The sequence below is a fragment of the Tachysurus vachellii genome, chromosome 2 (genome assembly GCF_030014155.1).
Source record: "Tachysurus vachellii isolate PV-2020 chromosome 2, HZAU_Pvac_v1, whole genome shotgun sequence".
In the NCBI taxonomy this organism is placed as follows: domain Eukaryota; kingdom Metazoa; phylum Chordata; class Actinopteri; order Siluriformes; family Bagridae; genus Tachysurus; species Tachysurus vachellii.
Window position 1 is genome coordinate 1,663,362 of NC_083461.1, and position 15,610 is coordinate 1,678,971.

General features: G+C 38.9%; 1 protein-coding gene across 1 annotated transcript; it reads left to right on the forward strand.

Annotated features, from left to right (window-relative positions):
* Window positions 1-1,151: 1,151 nt before the first annotated feature.
* LOC132842048 (T-cell surface glycoprotein CD8 beta chain-like) lies at window positions 1,152-15,359 on the forward strand. Its single transcript, XM_060864757.1, is given in 6 exon segments — window positions 1,152-1,319; window positions 14,142-14,389; window positions 14,391-14,487; window positions 14,639-14,707; window positions 15,033-15,070; window positions 15,234-15,359. Coding segments are annotated over 6 exon segments (630 nt in total). The 5' UTR covers window positions 1,152-1,267.
* Window positions 15,360-15,610: the final 251 nt, after the last annotated feature.

Consider the following 15,610-nt stretch of genomic DNA (forward strand, 5'->3'; position numbering starts at 1 on the left):
CGTTTGCACATCAATGCCTGTACTGGGTGTTTTAGTTTACGTCAGGACGTAAAAGAACTGGTGAACTGGATTATTGAACTGGTTCATTAAAACGAACTGTCCAAAAGAACCGGTTCGCGGAAAAGAACCGAACTTCCCATCACTAATGTATATCACATTTGTAAAGGCTTCATAGAGTTGTAACAAATTCTTGCTATTCATTCAAGCTGTGTAATATCCAAGCCTGATTGCATCATGTTTGAACCCTTGCATGGTGTCTCTGTTTTACTGTTTCAACTTTTTTTATTGCTTGTAGCCTGTAAACCAACACTAATGTATAGAAAAATAAACAAAGTACGATTCCTCCTGTGACAAGCACTTTTGAGATGACAACCATCTTGGACAGCCAGCAATTCTGGAGCTCACCGCCATTTTGTATGCCTCTGCATTATTTAATGACACCGGCTCTCTTCAGTTTTTGAGTATCACGCCTTGCTCCTGTGTTTCTCTGCCTGTTTTTAACCCCAGTTTCTCCCCGTTTTCCTGTTATAGCCTCGAATTTTGATGCCCTGTTTGTCAATTAGACTGTCTACTGTTTACATGTTTGGAGTATCTTAGGATTTGTTTGCCATGGACTATTTACCCCGCTTTACCTGAGCTTGGATATTTGCCACTGTTTAAACCGTGTGACGTTTTTTTCGTGAGTTCTGCCTGGAAAATGTATTTTTACTGCTGTTTTACCTGCCATAGCTATAATAATTTGTTTTTGTGCACACCATTGCCTACTGTAATTAGTGTTTACTTCAAAGAAAACAAAATGCCATTAACAAGTACCAGAGGTGTGTTTTTAAATGCTTGTCACTGGAATGGAACCATTAAGAGATTGTTTTTGTATATTTAGCTACAAAAATATGGAAGTAAATAAATATTAAAGGTCATTAAACGTACAAAACTGGAGCTTAAGCTTAAACTGGAAGCTCTAAAGTAAAGTTGCGTTCTTTAGTTTGACAAAGTAAAAGATAAACAAAAATGTTTTTTGCTCTTCATTAAAACTTCTTCTATCAGAGAGATTTCAGCACACAGGACTGATAAACTGGACTGGTAAAGTCATGTGACTCGTCACACTATCAGAATAGACAAGAATTCACTGTGAGCTTCACACCTCATTACAGCTAATGGACCAATCAAATCAGTCCACAGCTTCAAATCATCCAATCAGGTGTGAGTCTGGACCTGGTTTTCTACTGAACACACAAGTTCATTAGATCACTTGGTCTGAACAGGAACGATGATCAGACTCTTTGTCGCTCTTTGTGCTCTTTTTTCTCTCTTCACAGCTGGTGAGTAACTTTCTGAAACTTTAATGTAAAACAATAATATTTTATATTTAACTCATTTACTGACATTAAATATTAAACATTTTTACAGTGAAAACTTCTGACATCAAGGAGATTCATGTGATAACAGTAAAGCGTGGAGAAGATGTAACTATGAAGTGTAACACTGAAAGGGTCACAAAGAAAGATAATGTAGTTTGGTACAGACAGAGTTCAGGAAAATTACCTCAGTATTTTGCAAAACTATACACGGATAAAAAATTGGGTTACAAATTTGTTGAAGGATTTAATGATGATCGTTTCAGTATTAGTGTAAAAGACAATAAATTTGATCTCAGTATTAAAAAAACAACAGAAGATGATAAAGGAGAATATTTCTGTGGAGAAATGGAAGGAGATGTAGTGAAGTTCACATCTGGAACACGTCTGCAATTTAAAGGTAAACAGTTTTACTCTGATAACCTGCTAATTCCAGATCAACACTTTAACCAGAATTATGTCTACATATGTATTAAATGTTGAATATTTCACTTTATTTATATTTAGTATCATTTCTGTTTATTTTCTTCTTTTCTGATTTATCTGTAAAGATAAAGAGACGACAAACCGTAATACATCTGGAACAACACACAGAGATTCATCCAGCAGCCCAGAAACAAGTAATAATTTGGTTTCCTTTCACTGTCTATAACAGAATGTTCCATAGCGACAACCTCTCACTGTTCATAAATCATACAATATTTATACAAGTTGTAGATTTATACATTGTGTGTATTTTCATCATTCCAGGCGAACACAACTGGATTATTCCCTTATTAATAGCCTCTAATATATTCTCTGTTATCGTAATCTCACTTCTGGTTGGAGTTTTATGTAAAAATCACAGAAAAGGTTTGTTTATTTTTATTTGTTGTTATTTATAGAGTTATTGTATAAAGTTGTTGTATGTTGTGAATTTCATCTTTACTTGTGTGTCTTATTGTTCAGATGCTTCATCAAGCAACCATCAAATTCCTACCAATCAGGTAATCCAGTCTTCTATTAACTGGGATTTTGCTCTGTTAAATAAATCCACATCTGAATAAACAGAGAATTTTAATAGAAATCTATTCACCTAAATATCAGTGTAGTCATTATTTTAGTCTTTTAATCCGCTCTGATTAATAAATGGCTCTTGTTCTTCATCAGACTGCTGCTGCTGATGATGTCTTGAACTATGCAGCTGTGAGTTTTGCTAAAAAACCTTCATCCTCCAGAACATCCAGAGCCAAGAGCCATGAAGACGTTTATGCTCATGTTAAAATAAAATAGAGAAATTGTATATTTTACTTTTGTGTTTTTTTCTACTGAAGCCTTCTTCAGGTTTTCTCAGCATTTTTTCTTGAAATAGTGCAGATGATTTCTAAAATGTAAAAAACTAATATTATTGTTTGATTTTGAAGGTTAAATTGTCAAGAAAAGCTTCTTGGTGGACAATTTGTTTAAACTTTTTTCTGTTTTAACTAAATCATTAACTTTTTCAGAAATATTAAGAGCCGGAAGTGAAAAAGGGCTAAATATAAAGATTCCAATATTACTGATGAGATGTGGCTGTTTAACCTGAAATTAAATTTCAGACACTGAACATTAAATCAGATTAAAAATGTATGTTGAGACCGATGATGTGCCAAGAAGTGCTTTATTTTAAATGTTTTCAGACTATTTACATTAACAAACATGACAAATACCACAGTGTATTTTTTGTGTTCCTATTTAAGCTAATTTTAGCAACATGTTCATTCCCACAGATGTCTCTAAATGACTTCACTGGTTGTATTAAAATTTCTGTTTAGTAGAGAATTAATAAACAAATCTTACAGTTCAGTCCACAGTTGCCTTGTGCCCTCATTTATAGCCCCAAAAACACAGAATAAGCTCTGGTTCCTATATTAAGCACTAAACACATTTTGAAACTAAATTGTTTTAGGTTTGTTGTTTCTATTAACGTTCCCATGTATCATCTAGTGTGAGATGATCAAATTAAACACCAGCACGAGGACAGTGTGGTTTTTTACCACGCCAAGGTGTTAAAGTTCAGCAACAGTTTGTGTGCAAGTTTTGCATTAATACGAATGCAACCTTTATATTTTGTAGAAACAGTTAACATTTTGTTGTCTCCAGTGTCACAGCACAAAAATAGAAACCTCAGGTAATAGTGGAGCATGTGAAAAGGATTTAGCAACCAAACCAGGAGATGCTAGCTTACCCATTCACACCATACTTTCACAACTTACTGTTGACATCTTTCCCTAGAAACAATGCACACAGAGCAAAGGTGAAAGTGTAGACTTGTCTAGAATGTCTATGAATGGTGCAGTTTAAGATTCCACTTCACTGGAAGTAAGACTTTAAGGACAAACACTGTTCTAGCATGACAATGTCCCTGTGCACAAAGTGAGCTTGAAGAAGACACGGTGTGTTAAGGTTGAGTGAAAGAACTTGAGTGTCAATGGAGCTCAATTTGTGTACAGGGGCAAGGTTCTGATGGAACTGCTTTGAGCCTCTCAGTTCCAGTGAAGTGAGCCTTAGCATTAGCTTTGGCTTTGTAGCTATGTCACCTAATCATAACCTATTTCCTCCACTGTGTAGGCTTTAATGCTGAAGTTGTGGTTCACGCTCTCATTCTAAAGTTTTCCCCTAATGAAATGATCTTACTCACTCTCGTGGTCTGGAAATGGATCTTTTTTCCTGCTGTCTTTTCTAACAGAGTTCTAACAAATATACATTTCTCAGAAATAAAGCTATTATTAAATGAGAAATGTAGGTGCATGTGTGTGTGTGTGTGTACTGTATGTGTGTGTGTGTGTGTGTGTGTGTGTGTGTGTGTGTGTGTGTGTGTGTGTGTGTGTGTATGGTGACATGATGCAACTGGTGTGGAAGTGCAGTAAGTAGACATTGCATGCTTTCTTGCTAACTTGCTAATCTGCTGCCATTGGCTAGCCCGTGTGGTGAATTGTGGAACAGCCTTGAGTGTAAGCCTCCTCTTGCCAGTACATAACATCTTCTTCAACAAGACTCCTGACAACCCTCACTGCTTTCAGACACTGTAACTGGGTGCATTGCAGCCCCTGGCTACATTTGGTAGGGCATTTTGCAGTAGTGCCCAGAGGTTGATCATGGCCAGCCACTGCCCTGCTAACCTACTACAGTAGGTAAGACTTCTAAGACAAAGGCTAAGGAAGCACACTCTAATAGAAAAGTATGGATATTGCTGCTCTCAGTGAAGGCTTCTAAGTTTCTCTGAAAGAAGTGGGAGGTGCTTATACATTCTTCTGGAGAGGCTACCTCCTGGTGGACAATATCACTATGGTGTTGGACCAGTAATTATTAATACTCAGCTTCAAATAAACACCAACTACAATTAATGAGAGGCTTATGATGTTCCGTATCCCCCAAACAAAATGCATATGTGCAAACAGTGCCATCATACAACTGTGTGACTGCAACCAAGTACTCCTGAGAAACTAATAGGTCAGGGTAATGTCTGAGTTTATTATAGACTTAACACTAATTCCTTTAAGCTGAAGTCTTCAAATGATAGATTAGGTATGCTTGAAATTATCTAATGGTTAAAGACCATATGTACATTATGTGCAAACTGCAGGCAGGAACTCCAGCATGATTGAATCATAATGAAAAGGGAGAGGCAAGATGTGACACAGACATGGGGGCTTCCTGGGACATGAAGTGTTTAACTGCTTCACAGTCAGCAAAGAGAGACAGGAGTCAGTAATCACACCAAGGTCTTTTACTGCTGCACATGATGAAACAAAGACCAGAGTTCCTCTGGAATCAGAAAGCTTACTTCTGACTCCATGTGGTCCTAGTACAAGAACTTCTGCCTGTCAGAGTTAAGCAGGATGTAGTTTGTAAGCTTCCACTGTCTGTTGTCCTTAACACAATCTTCAATCTTATAACGCTAGTGACTCACATCTGACATAACTGAAACATATTGTTGTGTCCCATCAGCACAACAGTGAAGCTAATCCCAAATTTACAATTAATTGCACCAAGGGCTTGCATATATAAGGAGAAAAGCAGTGGGCCTGAAACAGTACCTTGTGGAACACAGAACATAACCATAGCATGCGTAAAGATGTCACCATTTAGATCTACGAACTGATAACGGTCAGTCAAATAAGGCCTGGGCCAGGAGAGGGTTGTCCCTTTAACACGAACATTTTTGAGTATACAGTATCAAGTAGAATAGCCAGTCCAGGTGGAGGCTGGTAGCAACGGCATCATCCAATGTGTGTTTTGGATAAAAACTGAAGGAAGTCCAATGAGTTTAAACTTTCAAAGCATTTCAACACAATACGTGTGCATGGTCAGCGTCTATCAGTCACAATCTCCACCAGCAATGGGCAGTAACTATAAAACTAGCACCAAGTTCTTGCACTATTCAGTCGGGAGATAAACGTACAAGCCACTTCCATGTGCCTTACCATACACAGGTGCATTCCCCTCAGCATTAAAACAGCTGAGCCCATATTGGTGAATGATGGTATTCTGAGCTCTGTCACTGAGCCATGTCTCTGCCCAAAGACACAGCAGTTTCTAAACTCATGCTGTGTAACTTGCTGGACTTGGATGTATTCTAAGGAAGCAAACATTGGAGAACATGATGGTTGAGTGAACGGCTATCTAAGGTTCGTTTTTAGCCTGACACAGGCTTTCACCTCCTTGTGATAATCAACAGGACTTATAAATATTAAGTGATGGTAAAGTTCCTTTGTTCAGTCATTGTTATTGTCTGCAGCAGCTCTTTGTCACACCATGCAGTAGTTTCAGTTTAACAGAAATAGCATGTGGTTTCTGATTTTCAGAGACGAGTGTTTCAAAGTGTATTAGACTGTAGCTAAATGTTTTTACAATAGAATCTCAGGCTAAAACACAAAAGCTTAACTTTATTAATAAAATGCCTCAAATAAATATCAAGGAGAATGCTAAGGATTAACCTGAATAAAACATATACAGTGTTATTGCAAAATGTTTAGGCAAAGTGCTGTTGCAGTCTGCGGTATAAGTCCGGCAGTTTCACACCTTTGTTTGTGCTGTACTTTCCATCACACCAGATAGTGTGTGTGTGTATGTGTATGTGTATGTGTATGTGTGTGTGTGACACTGTTAATGGAAACATTTCTGTGGTTTTGTATCTGAGAGATACAAATAAATGTGTCAGGACTCAGCTGACTCAGCTTATGTTTCATGTTTTTCATTATTAAACCCTGTTTATTTTCCTATCCTGCGTTTGGGTCCCTTTTATCCTGCGTCCCATGACAAAATGACACAAAGAATTGTTAGACATTTATAAAGCAAGCCATTAGAACATTAGAACAGAAGTTGAAGCTCAGAGACACATTTCATTATTGAGAAACTTCAGTAATAAATAGAGAGGGAATACTTTCATTCATTCATCTTCTACCGCTTATCCGAACTACCTCGGGTCACGGCGGGAATCGAACCCCGACCCTGGAGGTGTGAGGCGAACGTGCTAACCACTAAGCCACCGTGCCGAGAAAGAGAGGGAATACTTTAAAGACATGTCAGTATCTTTCTTGTAAAGAGGGTGTTGCAGTTACCAACACATTCACACTAGAACAAAAGTTCTCTATTAAACAATGATTATTTACACCTGACTTACACCTTACACCTGACTTACACCTTACACCTGACCAACAAGACAACCGTTCTGTAACACTGGCACATAAAGTGCCAAATAAACTCAGTGTGTAAGAAAAGGTCAGAGGTCAAAATGACAGCTTTTTTAAATGAATATGCAGTTATTATATTATAAAGTGTAACACAACAGAGTCAACAGCCAACATTAAAAACAGCAAATCTTGACCAGGCAGAAGAGGATTAAGAAGAGGGAAGAAAAGAAAAAACACTTTCCTAAAGTAAGAATATTTGGTATCAGATTAAAACTCTACCTTAATGGGATCTGTCATTGTGATCTGGGGTCTCATTTACAAAGCGTGCGTACGCACAAAACGGGGCTGGAAACGTGCGTACGCCAGTTTTCGCCCAAAGGTTGTGTTCTATAAAAACAAACTTGACGGGAAAATGTGCGCACCTTTAAGCAAACTTTGAGACGTGTTTACGAAATATTTTCCTTAATGTACATATATCTATCATAAAATGTCAAAGTCTGCAAATACAGTCATGAAGCACAATCGCTACTCATCATCGGTCCTAACTTTTACGGTGTTCATTACAAAACCGTCATGAAGAAGTATGTGTTCACTATAACATTTTTGTCTTAAATTTTCGCCCACAAATTAATTCTGTGATTTTGTCAAGGTGTTAACGATCAGTCTAATTGCTAGAAACATATAAATCCTCCGGTGACCCGGGTATGTAATGCTTCATGATGACACTGCTGGCACTGTTGGAGGATTACGCCAATGGCAGAATAAGGAGAGAACGAGAGAACACCCATTATGATGACTGGCTAATAAGCTGATTTAGATTCCCTAGAGCTGTGCTCTTGGATCTATGTGTTGAATTGGATCCAGTATTAGAGAGGGCAAGATGCCAGAACCATGCCATCCCAGTCCAAATACAAGTCCTCACCACTCTGGGGTTCTTGGCAACCAGCTGTTTCCAGCGGGAATTGGCAGACAGGTAAATTATTTATATAAAAAAAACTATAAGTAATCCTCAACTTTGTCTCTAAGACCTTTTTGTATATGAAATAATTCTATTGGAATCTATCATCTCACCCTAAAGGTCTTGTATATCACAGCTGTCCCTGAGTGCCATAATATCTGTCGATTTGAATCTTACTGTATACTTAATATGGGTAGTCGATACATCAGGTTCCCTACACTGTGCGAGAACAGGCCAAAATTAAAATGCAATTTGCAGCAAAGTCTGGTTTCCCAAATGTAATCGGCGCAATTGACTGCGCTCATGTTGCTATAAGGGCACCATCTGAAAATAAATTTGCTTATGTTAATAGAAAGCATGTGCATTCTTTTAATGTGCAAATCATATGTGACTCCAACATGACCCTCACAAACATTGTGGCACGCTGGCCTGGTTCAACACATGATTCCTTTATCTTGACACATAGCAGTGTAGGGAACAGACTAAATGCAGGCGCAGTACGTGATGGCTGGCTTCTTGGTGAGTTTAACAATATTAAAAAGTAGAAACTGTAACAATTTTGTTTTTAATATAATTATAACAATTTTGCTTTTAATATAATTATAACCTGCAGGTGACAGTGGCAACCCCCTGAGACGCTGACTCCTCAACCCATTTTTAAACACGCAGAGCACAGAGGAAACTCATTATATTGAGGTCCACTCTCGTGCCCGCGCAGTAATTTGCATTGACTATTTATGGTTAAAAATGGGCGTGTACAGGGTGGGATTTGAGGCTGGTTCACGTACGCACATCTGCGGGTGATCTGTGATTTATAAAGGGAACATTGCTTACAGGAGTTCATATGCACGGTTTTATAAATCGGAATTTTTTTTGGCGTACGCCATTTTTGGCTTTTGTGCATACGTAAACTTTTAGTAGGGATCCTACACACAGTTTTATAAATGAGACTCCTGGTCTTTTTGCATAGATTCCGAATTGATTAATTAGTATTGGGTGGTTTGAGGGCAGGTATAAATGGGCAGAGGCAGGTTGGAAGAGTCATCTGATTGGAAGAAAGGGCAGGGTTGGGATTTGTAGGCATTCCAGAAGAAAACAGTCCACTATGAACATGGCTGCCTTTCTAGTTGTTGAGTTTAATGGCTGTCACTGAAAAATTACGTGATGCTAGATCAGCCAAGCTGTCATGTGTCCTCATCCATTCCCTCCCAGCCCCCCACCCTGACTTTTCTGCACTGTATAATACAGCCAACCACAAGACTTGATATTCATGGAGAAACAAATATTTGTCTCATACCTGGAAGATTGCTCATAACAGGTAACACGGAGGGGATCAATATCCGCTCCATGCAGCTTCTCCATTGTGACACACGGCTCACCACTTGGTTCACATTTGTCCCTCACCTTCTTAGTTAAGCTATATCCTCCCATAGGTTACTTGTCTTTTCCTTCCTACCTGCCCTCATCCACAATGTCCTTTTCTTCGCACATTGCCAATTTAACATGTTCATGTTGGTTTCTCTTTCACAACATCAGAAGTATGCGGCCATTTTTATACACACAGGCCACTCAGGTGCTTGTTCAGTCTCTGAAACCCTCTAATGGCAGGTTTACATCTAAGCACAACTTGACCTTTGAAAGGGTCTTTGGATTTTTCAACCTTCCAAAGTTCTCATACACCACCCCATTGCTGTGCTCCCTCACTGGCTTCCAGTAGCTGCAAGCATTAGGTTTAAAACACAGTTTCTGTTCTGAGTTTGGGTTTGATAAATTCTCCAGTACAATAAGCCCTGTCAGGCTCCTGCATCTCCTTTGCTGCTGCTGGTTGCCGACCAGCCTAACTGGACATTTTTTTGGTCTCTGCTTCTCAGATTTTACACAGTTTTTTATATTACTGTTCCAATGCTGTAAATTTTTTCTTCTTGTGCTGTGGATAATATTACTGTTCCTGTCCTGTATCGATTATTAATGTTTCCATGCTTTGGATTACACTACTGTTACTGTGCTGTGTATTTCATAACTATTCCAGTGCTGTGGAATATATTACCAATATTACTGTTCCTTCTTCTTCTTCTTTCGGTTTTTCCCTTCAGGGGTCGCCACAGCGAATCATCTCTCTCCACCTATCCCTATCTTCTGCATCCTCAACACTTGCACCCAATAGCTTCATATCATCATTAATTACATCCATATACCTCCTCTTTGGCCTTCCTCTTTGCCTCCTGCCTGGCAGCTCCATGTCCAACATTCTCCTACCAATATACTTACTCTCCCTCCCTGAACATGTCCAAACCATCTTAATCTGGCCTCCCTAACTTTGTCCCCCAAACGTCCAACATGACCTGTCCCTCTGATGTACTCGTTCCTAATCCTGTCCAATCTTGTCACTCCCAAAGAGAACCTCAACATCTTCAGTTCGGCTTCCTCTAGCTCCGACTCCTGTCTCTTCTTCAGTGGCACTGTCTCTAAACCATACAGCATGGCTGGTTTCACCACTGTCTTGTACACCTTCCCCTTGATTCTTGCTGATATTTTCCTATCACACAGAACTCCTGACACCTTTCTCCACCAATTCCAACCTTCCTGCACTCACTTCTTTACTTCTTTCCCACTCTCTCCATTACTCTGGACTGTTGACCCCAAGTACTTAAACTCCTGTACCTTCTTCACCTCTTCACTCTGTAACCTTACTGTTCCACTTCCCTCCCTTTCATTCACACACATGTACTCAGTCTTACTACGACTGACTTTCATTCCTTGTCTCTCCAGCGCAAACCTCCACCTCTCCAGGTTTTCCTCCACCTGCTCCCTGCTCTCAATACAGATCACAATGTCATCTGCAAACGTCATAGTCCAAGGAGACTCCTGTCTGACCTCCTCTGACAACTGGTCCATCACTATAGCAAACAGGAAGGGGCTCAGAGCCGATCCCTGATGCAGTCCGACCTCCACTTTGAACTCCTCTGTCTGACCTACAGCACACCTCACCACTGTCCTGCTCCTCTCATACATGTCCTGCACCACTCTGACATACTTCTCTACTACTCCTGACTTCCTCATACAGTACCACAGTTCTTCTCTTGACACCCTGTCATACGCTTTCTCTAAGTATACAAACACACAGTATAACTCCCTCTGACCATCCCTATACTTCTCCATCAAAATTCTCAGAGCAAAAATTGCATCTGTTGTGCTCTTTCTGGGCATGAAGCCATACTGCTGCTCACAAATTTTCACTACCTTCCTTAACCTAGCTTCCTCTACTCTTTCTAACAGCTTCATTGTATGGCTCATCAACTTTATCCCCCTATAGTTGCTGCAACTTTTCACGTCACCCTTATTCTTAAAGATCGGCACTAACACACTCCTTCTCCATTCCTCAGGCATCCTCTCACTCTCTAAAACCCTGTTGAACAAAGTAGTTAAAAATTCCACTGCTGCCTCTTCTAGACACTTCCAGACCTCTACCGGGATGTCGTCAGGGCCAACTGCCTTTCCACTTTTCATCCTCTTCAAAGCCTTCCTGACTTCATCCTTTCTAATCTTATCTACTTTCTGTTCCACAGAGTTCACCCCTTCTACTCTTTTTCCCCTCTCATTTTCCTCATTCATCCGCTCCTCAAAGTATTCCTTCCATCTCCTCTGTACACTCTCCTCACTTGTGAGCACCCTTCCATCTCTGACCTTAATAATTCTAACTTGCTGCACATCCTTCCCATCTCGATCCCTCTGCCTAACTAACCTGTACAAATCCTTCTCTCCTTCTCTAGTGTCTAACCTAGTGTACAACTCGTCATATGCCTTCTGCTTGGCCTTAGACACCTCCCTCTTCACTCTGCGCTGTAACTCCTTGTATTCCTGTCTATTCTCTTCAGTCCTGTACATGTCCCAATTCTTCTTGGCTAATCTCTTCCTCTGGATACTATCCTGAACTTCCTTTTACATAGGATGTAGTCTACCTGTGTTCTCCTACCTACACTCTTGTAAGTCACTCTATGTTCCTCCCTCTACTGAAAATAAATGTTAACCACAGCCATGTCTATCCTCTTAGCAAAGTCCACTACCATCTGCCCTTCAAGGTTCCTTTCCTTAACTCCAAACTTGCCCATCACCTCCTCATCACCTGTGTTCCCCTCAGCAACATGTCCATTAAAATCTGCTTCTATCACCACTCTCTCACCCTTGGGAATACTCTCCATCACCTCATCTAATTCACTCCAGAATTTCTCTTTCTCCTTTAACTCACAACCTACCTGTGGGGCATAACCACTAACAACATTCAACATCACCCCTTCAATCTCTAACTTCAGACTCATCACCCTGTCTGACACTCTCTTCACTTCCAGAACATTCCTCACAAACTCCTCCTTCAGGACCACACCTACCCCATTTCTCTTACTATCCACACCATAATAAAACAGCTTGAATCCTGCTCCTATACTATGAGCCTTGCTACCCTTCCACCTGGTCTCCTGTACACACAGTATATCCACCTTCCTTCTCTCCATCATATCAGCCAGCTCTCTACCTTTCGATGTCATAGTACCAACATTCAGAGTTCCTATTCTCAGTCCTACACTCTTACCTTTCCTCTTCTCTCTCTGTCTGTGCACTCTCCTCCCTCCTCTACCTCTTCGACCAACAGTAGCCCAATTTCCACCGGTGCCCTGTAGGTCAACAGCACCAATGGCGGTGGATGGCATACCGATCCGATATGAAATTCGTACTGACGATTTGCATGGTTAAATTTGGCAATGTTTTACGCCGGATGCCCTTTCTGACGCAACCCTTATATTTATCCGGGCTTGGCGTCCTCCACAGGAAAAAAAGTGAGGCAGCATCCTCTACTAGAACAGATGCATGATGTCCACTAAAAAAAAAGAAGAAAAGAAAAATGAAAAATAAACTAAAACTCCAGGGAACAAACCAAAAATCTAAAGGGCAGAAAGACTAATACAAAAAATGCTCCCATAATTTTTTGTCAGGCTAGACGCTATCCTGCTGGGTCGGAGAGTGGCGGAAAATTTCTGTCAGAGAACAGGGGTGTCTTTGTGAATAAAATTCACACCCAAATGCAAGGATAGCTAAAAACACAAGATTTATTAAATAAAAACACAACACAACCAAAATTGGGAAACACTGGTGGGTGGGGAGAAAACCAAGATTCAAAAAACAACACACAGAAGATGAAGGCATTACAGAGATAAAACAAAGATTCTGCGATGTAAAAAGCAACACAGCATGAATAAATAAGAAAGACAGTTAGACACAAAAGGGGCAGGTGTGCTGAGGTGGGAAGGAATAGAGTGGTTCAGACGTGTGAACACAAAACAGAAACAAAAGGCACATGGAAAATGTCCGGGCTACATCCTGACGTCCCCCAAATCGCACCAGTTCATAACGGATGGTTGAGAAGTGTCTGAGACTGAACAAGGTTTCTTAAACTGTTGTAGTTCATTTGTTAAATGCAAACCTACATGAGTTCATGACTTTTGTTAAGAACCTACGGGTTCAGATGACAAGGACATGTTTTATGCTATTATTAGTGTTTACCTCAAAGAAAACAAAATGCCATTAACAAGTATCAGAAGTGTGTTTTTCAATGCTTCTTACTGGGATGGTTAAATATGTTTTTGTATATTTAACTACAATAATATGAAAGTAAATAAATATTTAAGGTCATTGAAGGTAAAAACTGGAGCTTAAGCTTAAACTGGAAGCTCTAAAGTAAAGCTACGTTCTTAAGTTTGAGTCAAAGTAGAAGATAAACATTTTTTGCTCTTCATTAATAAAAAGATCTTTCAGAGAGATTTCAGCACACAGGACTGATAAAGTTCCAGTGTATCATATCTGTAAAGTCATGTGACTCGTCACACCATAAGAATAGACAAGAATTCACTGTGAGCTTCACACCTCATTATGGCTAAAGGACCAATCAAATCAGTCCACAGCTTCAAAACATCCAATCAGGTGTGAGTCTGGACCTGGTTTTCTACTGAACACACAAGTTCATCACTTGGTGTGAACAGGAACGATGATCAGACTCTTTGTCGCTCTTTGTGCTCTTTTTTCTCTCTTCACAGCTGGTGAGTAACTTTCTGAAACTTTAATGTAAAACAATAATATTTTATATTTAACTCATTTACTGACATTAAATATTAAACGTTTTTACAGTGAAAACTTCTGACATCAAGGAGATTGATGTGATAACAGTAAAGCGTGGAGAAGATGTAACTATGAAGTGTAACACTGAAAGTGTCACAAAGAAAGATAATGTAGTTTGGTACAGACAGAGTTCAGGAAAATTACCTCAGTATTTTGCAAAACTATACAAGAACAATTTGGGCTACAAATTTGATGAAGGATTTAATGATTCTCGTTTCAGTATTAGTGTAAATGACAATAAATTTGATCTCAGTATTAAAAAAAACAACAGAAGATGATAAAGGAGAATATTTCTGTGGAGAAATGGAAGGAAATGTAGTGAAGTTCACATCTGGAACACGTCTGCAATTTGAAGGTAAACAGTTTTACTCTGATAACCTGCTAATTCCAGATCAACACTTTAACCAGAATTATGTCTACATATGTATTAAATGTTGAATATTTCACTTTATTTATAATTAGTATCATTTCTGTTTATTTTCTTCTTTTCTGATTTATCTGTAAAGATAAAGAGATGACAAACCGTAATACATCTGGAACAACACACAGAGATTCATCCAGCAGCCCAGAAACAAGTAATAATTTGGTTTCCTTTCACTGTCTATAACAGAATGTTCCATAGCGACAACCTCTCACTGTTCATAAATCATACAATATTTATACAAGTTGTAGATTTATACATTGTGTGTATTTTCATCATTCCAGGCGAACACAACTTGATTATTCCCTTAATAGCCTCTAATATATTCTCTGTTATCGTAATCTCACTTCTGGTTGGAGTTTTATATAAAAATCACAGAAAAGGTTTGTTTATTTTTATTTGTTGTTATTTATAGAGTTATTGTATAAAGTTGTTGTATGTTGTGAATTTCATCTTTACTTGTGTGTCTTATTTTTCAGATGCTTCATCAAGCAACCATCAAATTCCCACCAATCAGGTAATCCAGTCTTCTATTAACTGGTATTCTGTTTTGTTAAATAAATCCACATCTGAATGCACAGAGAATTTTAATAGACATCTATTCACCTAAATATCAGTGTAGTCATTATTTTAGTCTTATAATCTGCTCTGATTAATAAACGGCTCTTGTTCTTCATCAGACTGCTGCTGCTGCTGATGATGTCTTGAACTATGCAGCTGTGAGTTTTGCTAAAACACCTTCATCCTCCAGAACATCCAGAGCCAAGAGCCATGAAGACGTTTACGCTCATGTTAAAATAAAATAGAGAAATTGTATTTTTTACTTTTGTGTTTTTTTCTACTGAAGCCTTCTTCAGTTTTTCTCAGCATTTTTGTCTTGAAATAGTGCAGATGATTTCTAAAATGTAAAAAACTAATATTATTGTTTGATTTTGAAGGTTAAATTGTCAAGAAAAGCTTCTTGGTGGACAATTTGTTTAAACTTTTTTTCTATTTTAACTAAATCATTAACTTTTTCAGAAATATTAAGAGCCGGAAGTGAAAAAAAGCTGAATAT